Source organism: Anomaloglossus baeobatrachus, chromosome 5 (assembly GCF_048569485.1).
Source record: "Anomaloglossus baeobatrachus isolate aAnoBae1 chromosome 5, aAnoBae1.hap1, whole genome shotgun sequence".
NCBI classification, from domain to species: Eukaryota; Metazoa; Chordata; class Amphibia; order Anura; family Aromobatidae; genus Anomaloglossus; species Anomaloglossus baeobatrachus.
In genome coordinates, this window is record NC_134357.1 from 142,346,850 (window position 1) to 142,362,154 (window position 15,305).

Genomic DNA, 15,305 nt, shown 5'->3' on the forward strand with positions numbered 1-15,305 from the left:
TATAGCTGGGGAGCAGGGACAGCAATTTGGGAAGCAGGTCTGTAGCGAGACAATGGAGTCATCGCCCGTTTCTAAGGCCATGTGTGCACGTTGCGTTTTTTTTCTGCGTTTACAACTGGACTGTGTCATTGACAAAATGCATGCGTTCTGATTCCCCAGTCTATGAGAATCATGCAAAATCTGTGCGCACGATGCTTTTTGAAACGCAACGTTTTTATTTGTCAAAAATTTGACAAAATCTCTGCGTTTAGAAAAGCAGCATGTCAATTCTTTTGTACGTTTTGGCAGCGTTCTACGCCCATTGAAATAAATGAGTTGTAGAAAACCGCTGCCAAAATGCTAAGCAGTGCGTTTGTACAGCATTTTTGTTGCGATCTGCATGTTTTTTTTGACATAAACGCAGGTCTTTCGGTATCTCCCTCCCACCCCCTCTCTCATACTCACCGATCCACGATCACCGGCGCAGCGCTGCACGCCGTTCACACTGTGGCGGCTTCGCCTCTTTTGAAAATGCCGGCCGCTCATTAATCCATCTAGTATTCCCTGCTTCCCCCCCACCGGTGCCCATGATTGGTTGTAGTGAGACAGCTGTCACTCAGCGTGGGGGCGGGTCTGACAGTCTGACTGCAACCAATCACAGCCACCGGTGGGGGGGGCTATATCGAGCAGTTAAAAAAAAAAAAAAAAATAAGCCACCACACGATGTGCAGTCCCCTTCAATTTGGATACCAGCCAGGGTGAAGCCACACGGCTGAAGGCTGGTATTCTCAGGATGGGGAGCTCCACGTTATGGGGAGCCCCCCAGCCTAACAATATCAGCTAGCAGCCACCCGGAATTGCCGCAACCATTAGATGCGACAGTCCCGGGACTCTACCCGGCTCATCCCAAATTGCCCTGGTGCGGTGGCAAATGGGGTAATAAGGAGTTAATTGCAGCCCATAGCTGCCACTAAGTCCTAGGTTAATCATGGCAGGCGTTTCCCCGAGATACGTTCCATGATTAACCTGTAAGTTAAAGAATTTTTTTGCATGTGTGTGTTTATTTTCTTTATTTGTAATGAAAGAAAAAAAAAACAAAACCATACCCTTTCACCACTTTATTAACCCTTAAACACCTCCAGGTCCGACAAACCACGCAAGGTCCCACGACTCTTTCAGCTCTGCTACATTGGAAGCTGACAGGAGCAGCAGTAGAAAACCGCCGCTTCTGTCAGCTTCATGCAGCAACTAAAGAGTCGCGCGATCAGCTGTGCTGTCACTGAGGTTACGCACGGCTACCGCTCTCAGGTGGAGGACTCCTGCTGTGGCCGCAAGTAACCTGAGTGAAAGCACAGCTGATCGAGTGGCTCACTGCAGTCACTAAGGGGATTTGCAATCACAGGTAAGTCCTTCACATGTGACCACAAATCAAGCCGTGGCACACGCACAGAGCCGCGCGATCACAATGAAGTTGGATGAAGTTCATCAGAGTTCATTCTGATCGCACAGCTCTATCTCGCAGCCAGCCATGCTCTTTTTGACAGTTCGGTCCCACTTGGCTCTGCTGCAAGTCTATGGGGATGCTGCAGAGCTAAGTGGGCCCGTACTGTCAAAAATGTGCGTTCTGCATGAATGTGTGCACGTTGCGTTCTGACGAATGAGTCTCAGAATGTGACTTTTTCGGCTGCGTTCTGAGACGCATATGTAGTGACTTCACGCTGCGGAATAGAACGCAACGTGCGCACATAGCCTTAGTATAGTTTCTGAAATCTGGAGGGAGAACACCCATGTGCTGCAGGTGATTAATATTCTGCACAAATGCAGCCAGGTAGATTTTACTCAAATGCTGCGGTTTGAGGATCCGGTGATACCGGATTAACACTGGGCCAATCACCTGGAGCAGTGTAGGGAGAAGCAGCCAGGGGTGATTCTGGACTAGTCAGATCTTAAAACTATGGTCACTGTCCTTCAAACCGTTTTGGCTGGTCCAGTCATACAGCCAGGCTTGGATCCCTTCTTCCAGTAGAGAACCTTGCACCTGATACATTTATTTTTTTTTTTTAAGTCTCATTGGCTCTAAAATAGTGTTCCCATCTCAGTTTTTCTGTTCTTTACACAGACCTGCAGCCACCCTTAGGGGGAACCTACTGCACCATGGATTTCCACAGCTTGCATTGAATCCAATACTGTATATTGTTATGTGGGGGCACTAAGTGGGTTGGCAAATTTGTAATGAAGCCTCTAGAACACTATAAACTGGTATGCACTGGCTTAAAACCTCCTGCTTTCTTCTCCTCACATTAATTTTACCATACGATGTACTTGCAACATTGTTTTTAAAGTGGCGTACAATAAGATGTGTGTATATGTACACACATTTTTTTTTTTTTTTTTAAATAAAAAGTACACAAAAAAAAAAAAACACGTCAGCCATTATTTTATTTTTGGTTCCGGTGGTGTTCTGCGGCATTTTGTTTTTCTTTTTAATATTTACTGTAAAAGTTAAATAGTTTTAAATATTGCTAGATGAGGAGGCAGCACGGAGTTTAGCTGCGCCACATTACAAAATCTACCAACTCTCCTCCTTTCATAGCAGACATAACTCTGCTGTACTGAACCAACCCCATTATTGTATTCATAATCACACTTACCTGTTGTGATCAACTTGCAACCAATCTGCAGTGAGCTGAGAGCAGGTCTTATTACATCTCACACAGATAGAGATCTCTATCTATAAAACCTGTACTTTTTGCACTTTGTTAAACCCTCATGAACTCACTAGCAGTGATGTGCCCCCACATACATGGCCAGGAAACTGAAGGAACCACGTGACCGGGTCTATGACGCGGCGTTCAAACACCCGCCCACGCGATCACGTGACTATAGTCACATATCGCGCGATTTTGTAATTGAGCAACCTTTGGACAGGAAATAAAAATACCGGTCAGTCCACGTGGACTCCATAGGAAGCGCGGCCCCTGACACAGCGTGACATGAAAGCTCATGCAGAGGGATAAGAAAGTTCCATGCTTCCTTGATAAGGTAACATTCTTTTCATCTTTTGGGGACCTTTATAGCACTGTATTTACTTTATCCTCAGCACCACTAAAGGTACCGTCACACTAAGCGACGCTGCAGCGATCCCACCAGCAACCTGACAGGGATCGCTGGAGCATCGCTACACGGGTTGCTGGTGAGCTGTCACACAGGCAGATCTCACCAGCAACCAGTGACCAGCCCCCAGCCAGCAGCGACGCGTGGAAGCGATGCTGCGCTTGGTAACTAAGGTAAATATCGGGTAACCAACCTGATATTTACCTTGGTTACCAGCGCACACCGCTTATCGCTGGCTCCCTGCACTCCTAGCCAGCGTACACATCGGGTTAATTACCCGATGTGTAGTCTGGCTATGTGTGCAGGGAGCCGGCACTCGCCGTGTGAGAGCGGCGGACGCTGGTAACGAAGGTAAATAAATATCGGGTAACCAAGGAAAGGGCTTCTTGGTTACCCGATATTTACATTGGTTACCAGCGTCCGCAGAAGCCGGCTCCCGCTTCCTCCACATTCAGTTGTTGCTCTGTCGCTGTCACACACAGCGATGTGCGCTTCACAGGGGGAGAGCAACAACTAAAAAAATGGTCCAGGACACTCAGCAACAACCGGCGACCTCACAGCAGGGGCCAGGTTGTTGCAGGATGTCACACACAGCAACATCGCTAGTAACATCGCTGCTACGTCACAAAAGTCGTGCCTCAGCAGCGATGTTGCTTAGTGAGAGGTGGCCCTTAGACTGGTCTATAGCTCATTGTGTCTTACACTGCAGCCTCCAAAAATGTTCCCCTGATGAATCGCTTAAAAAAAAAGAAAAGGAAAACGCGTCGGGTGAGAAGGAGTGCTTGGAGCACGTTTATGGATCTTTACCTTGGGCTGAAATAATCTGTTGTGGCTATTTAAGGCAATATCCATACATGCTTCTGCCAGAGAGGATGGGTCAAGATATGATACCCTACCCCTGTCAGATGCTGTACAGCAATTTGAGGTACAAATGTTCAGATTTATTGCCTGAAAACGATACGATTCTTTAGGCTAGAGAACCACTGGTGAGGTGCTATGAGAGAAAACAATATCTGACTTTACTTTCCCATATACATGTAGTAGAAACCAAGGTACCTGGCTGCTAGTTCTGGAAAGTCCTTTGTGATCTGTTGAACAAGGTAGACTATAAACCACTCATCTTCTATATTGTCACCAAAACGTGTCACTCCTCCAATGTGGGCAGGAACATCACCTAGTAGTAAAAAGAATAGACAGACATGTTACATTTATTCTATGGCCCACAAAAGTGATTCTTCAAATAAAGACTGTCATTGTACACACAAGTCAGAGAGCAGCATCATAAAGAGGATCCATCACCAGATTCACCTGACGAGCTGCAATCATATTATGGTCATTGAGGTTTCAACAAATGTTACACAAATCCATTGTACAGGACACAGACACGACAGGTTACATCTTCAATTGTACCAAACGGGGAAGGAGGATTGAGAAAACAAAACACAGGCAAAAACAGGCACATTCAAATGGTTAACAGCCAGAGACATAATGATGGCGGTCGCACAGTATGTGACTGTAGGTGATGGGGGCCCGGTCGGGCCTAGAGCTTTTGTTATCTAGGGGTACGTCTGAGGAACAAAAATTTAGTTGAAAACTATTGTGGTCGATAGCCGCTGGCTCCCTGCCCCTTACTTATTATACAGCTGCAGGCCTGTCAGAGGCCGGTGCAACGTGACGCTGTCATGCTCTACAGCCACGGGCTTCTCATAGGACTGCAGGTGTAGAGCAAGAACAGGGGAGAGAAGAGGATAGAGCATTACTATGTGGGAGCAGGGACAGGGGAGAGAAGAGGATAGAGCATTACTATGTGGGAGCAGGGACAGGGGAGAGATTGTGTTTTGTTGTTTTTTTTTTTTAATTAGTATTGGAGCATTATGAGGGCAGTTACTATAATGGGGAACAGAATTGCAAAACATTATTAATTTATCAGGGCCACATAGGAAAACATTACTACATGGGGGCCATAAAGTATCTTGGTGTCCCCGATACAGTAGTAATATTTCATACACCAGCATTTGGTCACAAAGGAGACAGAAGAATTACTACTGTATGGGGACACGGGAGCGTCACTACTACATAGTGTCTGCAAAAATAAAGTACAATTAGTGTGGGACAGAAAGGAGGTACTGAAGAACAGGTGGAAAAAGTGTAGAGGATGTGCTAGAAGTGTCCTGCCATACATATCTCTCAGGGGGGAGGGGAAAAAAAAATATATAGTGGGTATGTTAGTTCATATAATGAAGATAAATAAATAAATAAATAAATAAATACATAAAATCTTAAGATCTGATGAAACTGAAGAAGTCTCAAAATCCATGTCAGAACACTGAATAACAACCTTAGCATTATAGGAGTCCAGCTAGAGAGAGAGTCAGTGAGTTCAAGTGTACAGCATGTGCCTACCCAGCCTGACAGCTGCAGCTTGTACTGAGCAGCGGCAGATCTCTTCAGCAGAAGGAAGGGGGAGGGTACATGGAGGAGCTGTCAATCTTGAAAAGAATATTCAGTCAAGTAACAAAATTAATCACCTTACAAACATCCCTCTCTAGAGGAACAGGTTGGAGATTAAAACGTCATTGTTATATGGCCTTTCTGACATGAATCTTAAAACTAAGATCAATTCGTTTTGTGTAATCTGGTGAACGATCCTCAAGGCAAATTGGTCAGCATTTGCCATGTGATCTCAGTACATCATGATGTAGGGGCAGATACCCTGATTCCAGCTATATGTCACTTACTGGGCTGTGTCAATAAGATCAGTGTTTTATCAGCAGAAGACAATCACTGCAGGACTGGGTGTCCCATACCTCTTTGTTCATCTGCTCTGTCAATGTACACAGAAAGCAGCCGATCAGTGGTGTGAGCCGGGCTATACAGTACTCCGCATCCAGAGATCTTCAGAACAGAAATCCATGATATTTTTACTATAGCACTCAGTAAACTAAAGTGACACATTGCAGCAATGATGGTCTCCACCCCTACATTCTGCTGCTCTCAGATGAAAAACCTAGCGACTGTTTCCCTTTAATAGCAAAGCAGAAAACAAGCAGCCCATATACCGTATCTGGTGCGTAATGAGATCACACTGAGAAGCCTCGCACCATACCAATATACTTGGATCCTCACCTCTTTCTGGAAACACTTGTTTTACATCCAAAAGCTGAAATACGCTATAGATGACATCCATACACAGAATTTAGGACATAATACCCTCCCTCTGTACAGAGGATAGTTGGGCTGCTCAGGACAGGCTTTCAGATTGTTGACAAACAATTTTCCATTCACTAACCTTAAACCTAGTAAGTATCTGTGAAAAAGTTAAAGCCGCATCTCTATTACTCAGGCTCTCCACCAGAGCTGGATTTTCATGAACAGGAGCGCCCCATTGTGATTACCATCGTTGGCCTCCCTCTATGTGCATCCTCTTACCTTTGCTTGATATATACTTCAGATGAAATGCTTGGCTTTGCCAGATGTAATCAGCCAGTAATGCAGCAAGTTTAGCGAGGATCTCTTCTATGTATTGCTGCAATATCTGTTTGAGCTTCGCAGGGTCACTTGGCCCCTCAGGCACCAGGAAAAGGTGATATTCTACAAAGTCTTCCACAACCAGCATTTTCTTTGGCTTCTCCATGGTGTACAAGATGACTAAGGTAAAAAAGAGGAGTCTTAAAGAAAATAAGTGAATATTGTTTTTAAGTTTTAGTGTGATTATTAAAAGGGAACCTACACCAGGTTTTTCTCCCCCTTACCAGAGCAGCACAGTGTAGGGGGAAGAGACCCAAACTCCAGTGATGTGTCACTTACTGGGCTCCTTAGAGAATAATAAAGAGCCCATAAGGGATAAATCACTGGAGTTCAGGACTCTTCTCCCTACATGATGCTGCTCTCACATAAGGTGGCTATAAACCAAACCTGGTGACAGAGTCCATTTAATCTTCTTATGAATTCCTTAGCTACTAATAATTTACATGAGTTCTGGACAAATCTTTCTAAATCTAGGAAGCTCCAGTACAGTTAGTGCCCTCAGAGTAGCTGCAGAAACGATTGCCTTCTGGCCAATAAGCAACTCTGATGATGGGCAACTGGTGGAAATTCATCAACTAGATACCACCATACCGAACCCCATCTTTGGAGGAACCTCTATTACAAACATTCACACAAGCAAAACGCGAACAGAACTTTACAGCCAGAGTCCTCTCCACCATTATCTGCTCTCAGGAATCAAGCTACTAACATGTCTTATTGATCTGAAAGAGAAGACACGACTGGGGGAGAAGACCCCTGACACAGGGTAGGGTTAAAGGGGTGGTCCACCCATTTTTTTTTTTCCCCCAATGATTTTCACTTACCATTGTCTGCATCTTCTTCAATAGCCTCTATTTCCATTTCTGGCACTGAGCGGCGCTATCCTGCACGCTCAGTGCCTGTCACATGACCGCCTGGAGCTGTGGCCGCCGGCATCCTCTGACGTCCCGGCATTTCCGGGCTCTCAAACAAGACGGGTACGTCACAGGATGCCGGCGCCACTCACAGTGACTGACAGGGCTGTGGGCGGTGACTACCGCACGTCACAGCACAGCATCGAGGGGAGGAGCCGGAGAACTTTACTGTGGAGCGGTGAAAGCAGACGCTTACCAGCATTCAGCTGTGGCAGGTACGGGCTCCAGTGTGGAGTACAGGGGGGGGTTTCCTCCACTGAAATCCCCCCTGTCACGCAAGTATCTGATCACACTGTCCACCCGCCCGCTGTGCTCAGCTGTCAGGAGAACGGGCGGTGTCGGCAGTGTGATCATATACTCCCACCAGCAGCACAGCTGCATGGGACCAATCTGCTCCACTCTGTCACCTGCACTACAAGTTCCAGAGTGGAGACAGTGACATGCTCTGCTCTGACACATAGTGTGCTATATGTCACTAATTGTCTCCACTATGGGACTTGTAGTGCAGGTGACCGGATGATACATGTCACTGTCTCCACTCTGTGATTTCTGCTGCATACTACCAACTGTATACACTCTCACCTGCACAACAAGTCCCACAGTGGAGACAGTGACATGCAGCACACTATGTGTCAGAGCAGAGCATGTCACTGTCTCCACTATGGGACTTGTAGTGCAGGTGAGAGTGTATACAGTTGGTACTATGCAGCAGAAATCACAGAGAGGGGCAGTTAGTGACATGTATCATCCGGTCACCTGCACTACAAGTCCCATAGTGGAGACAGATAGTGACATGCAGCACAGAAAGACCAAAGGATAAAAGCTCTATACCATGATTAGGCAGTGCACACAGGAAGGAGGGGAGGGAACTGTTGTGGTGGAGATCTGAGGGGAGGGAACAGTCAGAATGGGTTGGGAGATAGATTGCTAGTTACTGCAAAGGATTATGGAAGTTGTAGTAACTGAACACAGGAAGTTAAGAGAGAGATTAACTCCATCAGAGCTGGAGCCAGAAATGAAGATGTTATGCTAGACCATGATAAAAGATAATATTGGTAAAATAACGCGATAGATGTGTTTAGAGGCACATAATAGCAAGATTTATCAAAAAAAAAAAAAAAAACAGTTTTGGTAACTGGACAACTTCTTTAATCTTTCAATCACACAGACCACAGATGTTTCAATTAACTCCTTAATACTCTACTCAACCTAAAATGCCATCACCAAGTTTTATAGTTAGACACCAGTGCAGCCATTACTGCCCTCCCCCGCTGAATTATCCCATCCACACCACCTTGGGGACTGCAGTTACCCCCCACCACTATAGCCACTGACACTGATCCTTGCACTGCCCCCCACAGCCAAGGATGCTGTTACTACCACTGTCATACATCATGGATGCTGACATTAAAAGGGATTTTAAACAATTTAGAAACTTCCCTCTATGCACTGGATAGGAGAACCCTCGGATCACTTGGGGGGGCCGATCACTAACCCCCTCGATCCTGAAATGGGGCTCTGCAGTCCTCCATTACACCCACTGAAGACCCTACTCCATTCAGACTTCCCCATTCTGGGGGAGGGGGGGGGGGTACAGTGGGGTCCCAGGGATCACCCCACCCACCTGTGATCAGCAAGTTATTGCACACCTTGTGGACAGGATATAAATTACATATTTGGCACAAGCCCGTTAACCACTTAAATGCCATACATTACCAGACAGGCTGCCATTAACCCTTTCACATCCTTAGATCCCAGTTATGGAAGACGCATGAACACCTCCTCACACTCACACCTGGCATTTCTGATGGAAACGTTGGTGACACTAAACCATCCCCATGGTGACGCCACGAGCTCCTGTGCCGCTATAGTGGATCTTCAGGACTGACTGCATCGCCACCACCCACAACCCGGTGCTGAGCCCACTCACTGCAGCCATGGGGGTCTCAGCACAGCGCACCAGCAGCATGGCGGTTACCTCAGTTTGAACAATCCTCTGTTTCTTTCCGCACCAAGCAGCCAGTCCTGTCAAACTTCCAGAGGAAGCAGAATGGGTCTGTGGTGACGTCATTATAAGGCGCCTCCAGCAGGAACATGTGACAGGAGGACGTCGCCAGGAATGACGTTTGCGGGAGTCATGACGACTACAGAGCGTCCTTACGGCGGCCGGAAAGCAGCGCACAGCAGGGATCTCCTCCGCAGGTGGGAACCGGGGCAATGGCGGAGGGGACGACGGTGGGGTCGGTGACCCGCGTGACGGTGATCCCGGTGACGGTGGGGAGGGCTCGTTACACGGCTCTCTGTAGAACCACAAGTCGCAGGGTTCTCATCTCCAGCAGGGTGTGAGCCTGGCTTCTCCGCCTGCAGTCTGTACTGTCCTGGGGTCCTGCTCTGGGGGTCGGCAGGAGAGGTGGTCGCCTGGGCACAGCCTCCTTTCCCCAGGTGGAGGGCATCAGGACGTGTGTGAGCCTGACTGACACGAGTGGGTGGTGACTATTCCATGGCGGCCGTGGCATCACTATAGGGTCATCTCCATCTTTTGTAAAAATCAAGCCCTTTTATAATTTCCTAGTATTTCTCCTAATACAATTTTAATTTTTTTTTTTTAAACAAACTTTTATTGGTTTCAAATCAACATGTGCAGACAATGTGAGAATACACTTCTTGTGCACAATTTATATTTTTATTAGTTTGCTTCTCGTTGCCTAGGGGACCCGTCCAGCAATGGTGGCTGATCGTGTGCAGTGTTTTCTAGCTTTTTGCAGTAGAACTTGTAAGCGCTACCCCGGCCACCATTGCTTTACTGATGCTGCAGAAGCAAATATGCTTCCTATACTGTGGGTCTCAACTGTCAGTCAAGCAGAAGTGCCCGCCCACCAGCAATCAGGAGGTCGACAAATAATGTGGAATCAACTCTGTTGCCAAGGTTTTGTTGCCCCATCTGAGAGCAGCATGGAGTAAGAACACAGACCCTGATTCCAGTGATGTCACTTACTGGGCTGCTCGCTGTAGTTTTGATGCACACTTTTTTATCTTCTGCAGATCTAGTTCTCTCACTGATGACCTCCTGGTTTATTCTTCCACGTTCATAAACTCTTATCTATACCTGCCCCCACTTTTAATCAGCAGCTTTCTGCCTATGCACAGTGTAGTCAAGTCAATCAAATTTGCCTTAGACTGAGAACCAAGCTGAGTAGATAAAACAGTGATGTCACATAGGAGTCAAGTGACCTGGCTGTAATCAGGGTATTTGTCCCTATTTTATGCTGTTCTGTGATGGAGAAACATTAGCCTGGGGACAGACCCCCTTTGGAATCCCTGAGTTGTCCTTATGTATCATATTGTCTGTTTATTCGGTTTGTTCTGCAATTCTTGCTGCCCAAACTGCATGATTGACAGGTCTCTCCCTCGCATGTACAGATCGACCTGTCAATCACCTGCAGCGGTGCTGGGAAGAGCCGGCCAAGGGCTTGGAAGCCGAAAGCCTGATTGTTTAAAGGGAAGAACAGTCGGGAAATGATGATATTTGCAATACTTAGTGTGAAAGTTTCTTCATTTTTGTGAACCACAGACATCAAGAGGAAATGTCACAGTGACTTGTGTACTAGGATGATTTCCAGATACAAAAGGAAACCAGTATCACAGTCATCACAAATGTAAGTCCCCTGCCCATGTACATGGACAGCCGCCTCTTATAAGTGTCATTGCTTTCAGTATCTAATAATGCTATTCATACCTGTGTTTTTAGTAATCAGACCCTCTCGCAAGCTGCAGAAAATTACCCTCATCCCGACAAAGGAGAAGGATTTTCCGGGTCTCTCAGCAGTGAAAGGTACAATATGGCTTCTGAGTGTGAAATGGTCTTGCATTATGGGATGGACTGTTCATTATGACCAGTGAATGGGATATAAAGGACCCAGGTATAACATCTTGATCAGCAGGAATAATCGTATATATAATGTGAGACGGTGGATAATGTATATAAATTGGCATGTGATCACAAGTAGGCAAAATGTGTGTGAGCACATGAGAAGCGGCGGGAGAGTGACACAGCGGAGTCCTAACAGTGAGTATGCCGCACTCTTATGGTTCACTCACACTAGTGTATAAACAAAAAAAATCAGTCCGGTTTTCTTCCCTTCCGAGCCCTGCCGTGCATCAAAACAGTAGTTTTCCACCACATATGGGGTATCTGCATACTGAGCAGAAATTGCACAGCAAATTGAATGCTCAATTTTTTCCTGTTACCCTTGTGATAATGCAAAATTTTGGACTAAAGCAATATTTTTTTGATGAAAAAGTAAAATTTTCATTTTTCCTTCCACTTTGCTTTAATTCCTGTGAAGCACGTAAAGGGTTAATAAACTTCTTGGATGAGGTTTTGAACATTTTGAGGAGTGCAGGTTTTAGAATAATCTCACTTTTGGGTATTTTCTGATACATAGTCCCCTCAAAGTCACTTCAAATGGGATGCGGCCCCTAAAAAAGAAACAAAGTAAAAACTGGTTTTGTAAATTTTGTTGGAAAATGAGAAATTGCTGAAAAACTTATAACCCTTCTAACTTCCTAATAAAAAATATTATGTTTTAATAAAAATGGTGCTGATGTAAAACAGACATGTGGGAAATGTTATTTATTAATGATTTTGTCTGATATAACTCTGGTTTAAGGGCATCAGAATTCAAATTTTGAAAAAAATGCTATCATTTCTTTAATTTTTCAATATTTTCATAAATAAATGCAAATCATATCAACAAAAAATTACCACTAACAGGAAGTACAATATGTCACGATAAAAACAGTCCCAGAATCACTGAGAAATATTGAAGCGTTCCAGAGTTATTATCATATGAAGTGACACTGGTCACAATTGTAACATTTGGTGAAAACCGGCTTGGGAGTGAAGGGTTAAAGGGTCTATATTGACTTTTAGGATTGCTACTTCCAATAGGAGGCACTAGAGTTTAAAGGCCCTGTCACACTAAGCAACATCGCTAGCAACATCGCTGCTGAGGCACAACTTGCTAGCGATGTTGCTGTGTGTGACATCCAGCAACAACCTGGCCCCTGCTGTGAGGTCTCTGGTTGTTGCTGAATGTCCTGGACCATTTTTTAGTTGTTGCTCTCCCGCTGTGAAGCGCACATCGCTGTGTGTGACAGCGACAGAGCAACAACTAAATGTGCAGGCAGCAGGAGCCGGCTTCTGCGGACGCTGGTAACCAATGTAAATATCGGGTAACCAAGGAGCCCTTTCCTTGGTTACCCGATACTTACCTTCGTTACCAGCGTCCGCCGCTGTCAGTGCCGGCTCCCTGCTCTCTGCACACTGTAGCTGGAGTACACATCGTGTAATTAGCCCGAAGTGTACTGTGGCTAGGAGTGCAGGGAGCCGGCACTGGCAGTGTGAGAGCGGCGGACGCTGGTAACGAAGGTAAATATCGGGTACCCAAGGTAAGGGCTTCTTGGTTACCCGATGTTTACCGTGGTTACCAGCGTCCGCAGAAGCCGGCTCCCTGCTGCCTGCACACGTAGCATAGTACACATCGGGTAATTAACCCGATGTGTACTGTGGCTAGGTGTGCAGGGAGCCAGCGCTAAGCGGTGTCGCTGGTAACCAAGGTAAATATCGGGTTGGTTACCCAATATTTACCTTAGTTACCAAGCGCAGCATCGCTTCCACGTGTAGCGACGCTCCAGCGATCCCTGCCAGGTCAGGTTGCTGGTGGGATCGCTGGAGCGTCGCTTAGTGTGACATCTCACCAGCGACCTCCTAGCAACTTACCAGCGATCCCTATCAGGTTATATTGTTGTTGGGATCGCTGGTAAGTTGTTTAGTGTGACTGGGCCTTAAGTCCTCTTCCTCTCTGAAGAGACAATTTGCATATCAAATTTCCCAGAGGAGCATTGCACGGCATACAGGTCTCCTCATACTGGCATGTCACTCTCCACAAGGAGATACATTAATCCTTAGATTGGAGAATAGAGAGAAATGTTACAAATTTGCAAAGTTGCCTGTTTTGGTTTTTTTTACAATCCCTTTGCAATTCTACCCATGAAGAACACTGGAATAATCCTTTAATATCTGTGATGTGTATTATGATGCATTAATAAAGATCTGTGTTTTCTTTTTATATTTGCAGCAAATCCGATGTTTCTGGAAACTCTGGGCTCCCCAGGAATGACACCGAGGTTTCATGGTCGGAGTTTCAGAGTTGCGCCGGCCTGTCTACCGACAACAGCTCAGTCTTGTCCTGGGGCTTTGATGTAAGTAATAAATGCTCTGTGGGTACAGAATGTCCAGTCTTTAGGTGCAGATTGTTTTATCTCCCATACCTAAAGTAATACAACCATTTTATAGGACTAGGCATAGTATATCTAGGCACACTGTGGACAAACCATTAGGACAAAAATGTTCCAAAAATGTACAATGAATAAAATTGAATGTAAAAACCATAGAATCATTCCTAGGTGGAAATAAGGGACTATCGCCACTGATTTGGGTGGTAGTTTTTAAATTAATCACAGGTTTGGGTTATCACACCACTAAAATCACTGTGCTAGATGACAAGGTGGAGCTGAATTATCTTCTGTGCCTCACTGGCGTATGCTGATATTTTAAAAGGAGGGACTCATGATCGTCTATAGTCAGAAAGCAGCTGTATTTGTTTACATTCACACATCTGTTTGTTACCAACCATCCATAGGAAGCGGATCTGTTTTTTCTCTAGTGTTATACTGGTTGCTTCTATTTTTGTTGTGATCCATTTTGTTTTTTTTCCACTGAAGAGGTGGGTTCCCAAGTCAATAAAAAGATCCCTGGAAGGTCATGTTTGTAGTCACATTTATTAATAAGGAAAAGGTCTGTGTGACACAGAAGCATAGGTGAAGCAAAGCGAAGCTTTCTGATGTGCATCTGTGTTTCTTGGATCCTCATTGACTTGAATGGCCGATTCAGATCACGGAGAACAGGTCATGCTCTGAGTCGCACGGATCTCACAACTTGGAGCCATGATGTTCACAGATTTGTAAATGGATCTATGAACCTCTATGGGTCCGTGTGCTGTCCTAGAAAAAATTTGACATGGATGTTTCACATGGATGTATGAATGCATCCTAATAGAGATATCCTGAAGGTTTATTTTTGCAGGGGAATTGATCACTTGTAGGCTTCTGTCTCTGCTGATAACATCGTCATCAATGGACTTGTCACATCTCAAAATTCAAGAGCATTACTGTCTTTGCTTTGTTTCCTTCTTTACCGTTTAGGGCAGGGGTGTCCCAAACTGTGGCTCAGGAGCCACATGTGGCTCACAGGCCCTTGATGTATGGCTTACGGCTATCTTCCAGCTTGGTACATTAGCATCAGGTCTAGCAAACCACTATGAGGAGCAGGTCTTTAGATGATGACTTTTGTGAGTAGCCCCACATAGTTGAGCAGATCTGAAAACGGGTAAGGTAGGAACATCTGGATTTTCTGTGGAAAAGCTTTTGCTGTCATTATACCAATAATGGGGGCTCTGGGTGTCACCCCTGTGATGGGGTGGGAGCTGGATATGGCTTAAAACTCTTTTTCAGAGCTGAATGTGGCTCTCAAGGTCAGAAAGGTTGGGGACCTCTGGATCAGGCTATGCGCACACATTAAGAATTTGGTGCAGAAATTTCAGCACCATTTCTGCATCTCTTGGCAGGAAATGCATTTATGCTGCAGATTTTCCCCCACTCATTATTAGTATGCAGCAAAAACGCTGAAAGAATAGACATGCTGTAGAT

The 15,305-nt window shown here is 45.5% G+C and overlaps 2 protein-coding genes across 8 annotated transcripts in view; one reads left to right on the forward strand and one right to left on the reverse strand.

Moving 5' to 3' along the window:
- The window catches only part of ECD (ecdysoneless cell cycle regulator), a 34,078-nt gene extending 24,462 nt beyond the window's left edge, over nt 1–9,616 (reverse strand). Inside the window, exons 1-3 of one of the 4 annotated variants that reach the window (XM_075348947.1) lie at nt 9,514–9,616; nt 6,523–6,741; nt 4,150–4,267 (exon numbers count right to left, since the gene is read on the reverse strand). In XM_075348947.1, coding sequence (XP_075205062.1) covers nt 4,150–4,267; nt 6,523–6,727 — 323 coding nt within the window. In that variant the 5' untranslated portion in view covers nt 6,728–6,741; nt 9,514–9,616. Of the gene's footprint in view, nt 1–4,149; nt 4,268–6,522; nt 6,742–7,445; nt 7,674–9,330; nt 9,485–9,513 lie in introns of those variants that run through there. The other 3 variants (XM_075348946.1, XM_075348943.1, XM_075348945.1) reach the window with 3 other exon arrangements.
- Nucleotides 9,617–9,659: 43 nt separating this feature from the next.
- Nucleotides 9,660–15,305, forward strand: part of FAM149B1 (family with sequence similarity 149 member B1) — a 102,594-nt gene continuing 96,948 nt past the window's right edge. For 3 of the 4 annotated variants that reach the window (XR_012754230.1, XM_075348948.1, XM_075348950.1), the window contains exons 1-4: nt 9,667–9,737; nt 10,956–11,191; nt 11,284–11,367; nt 13,676–13,799. Coding sequence is in view for 3 of the 4 variants with exons in the window: in XM_075348948.1 (XP_075205063.1) it covers nt 11,145–11,191; nt 11,284–11,367; nt 13,676–13,799 (255 nt within the window). In the remaining variant the exon portion in view is untranslated. Of the gene's footprint in view, nt 9,738–10,955; nt 11,192–11,283; nt 11,368–13,675; nt 13,800–15,305 lie in introns of all 4 variants that reach the window. The other variant, XM_075348949.1, reaches the window with a different exon arrangement.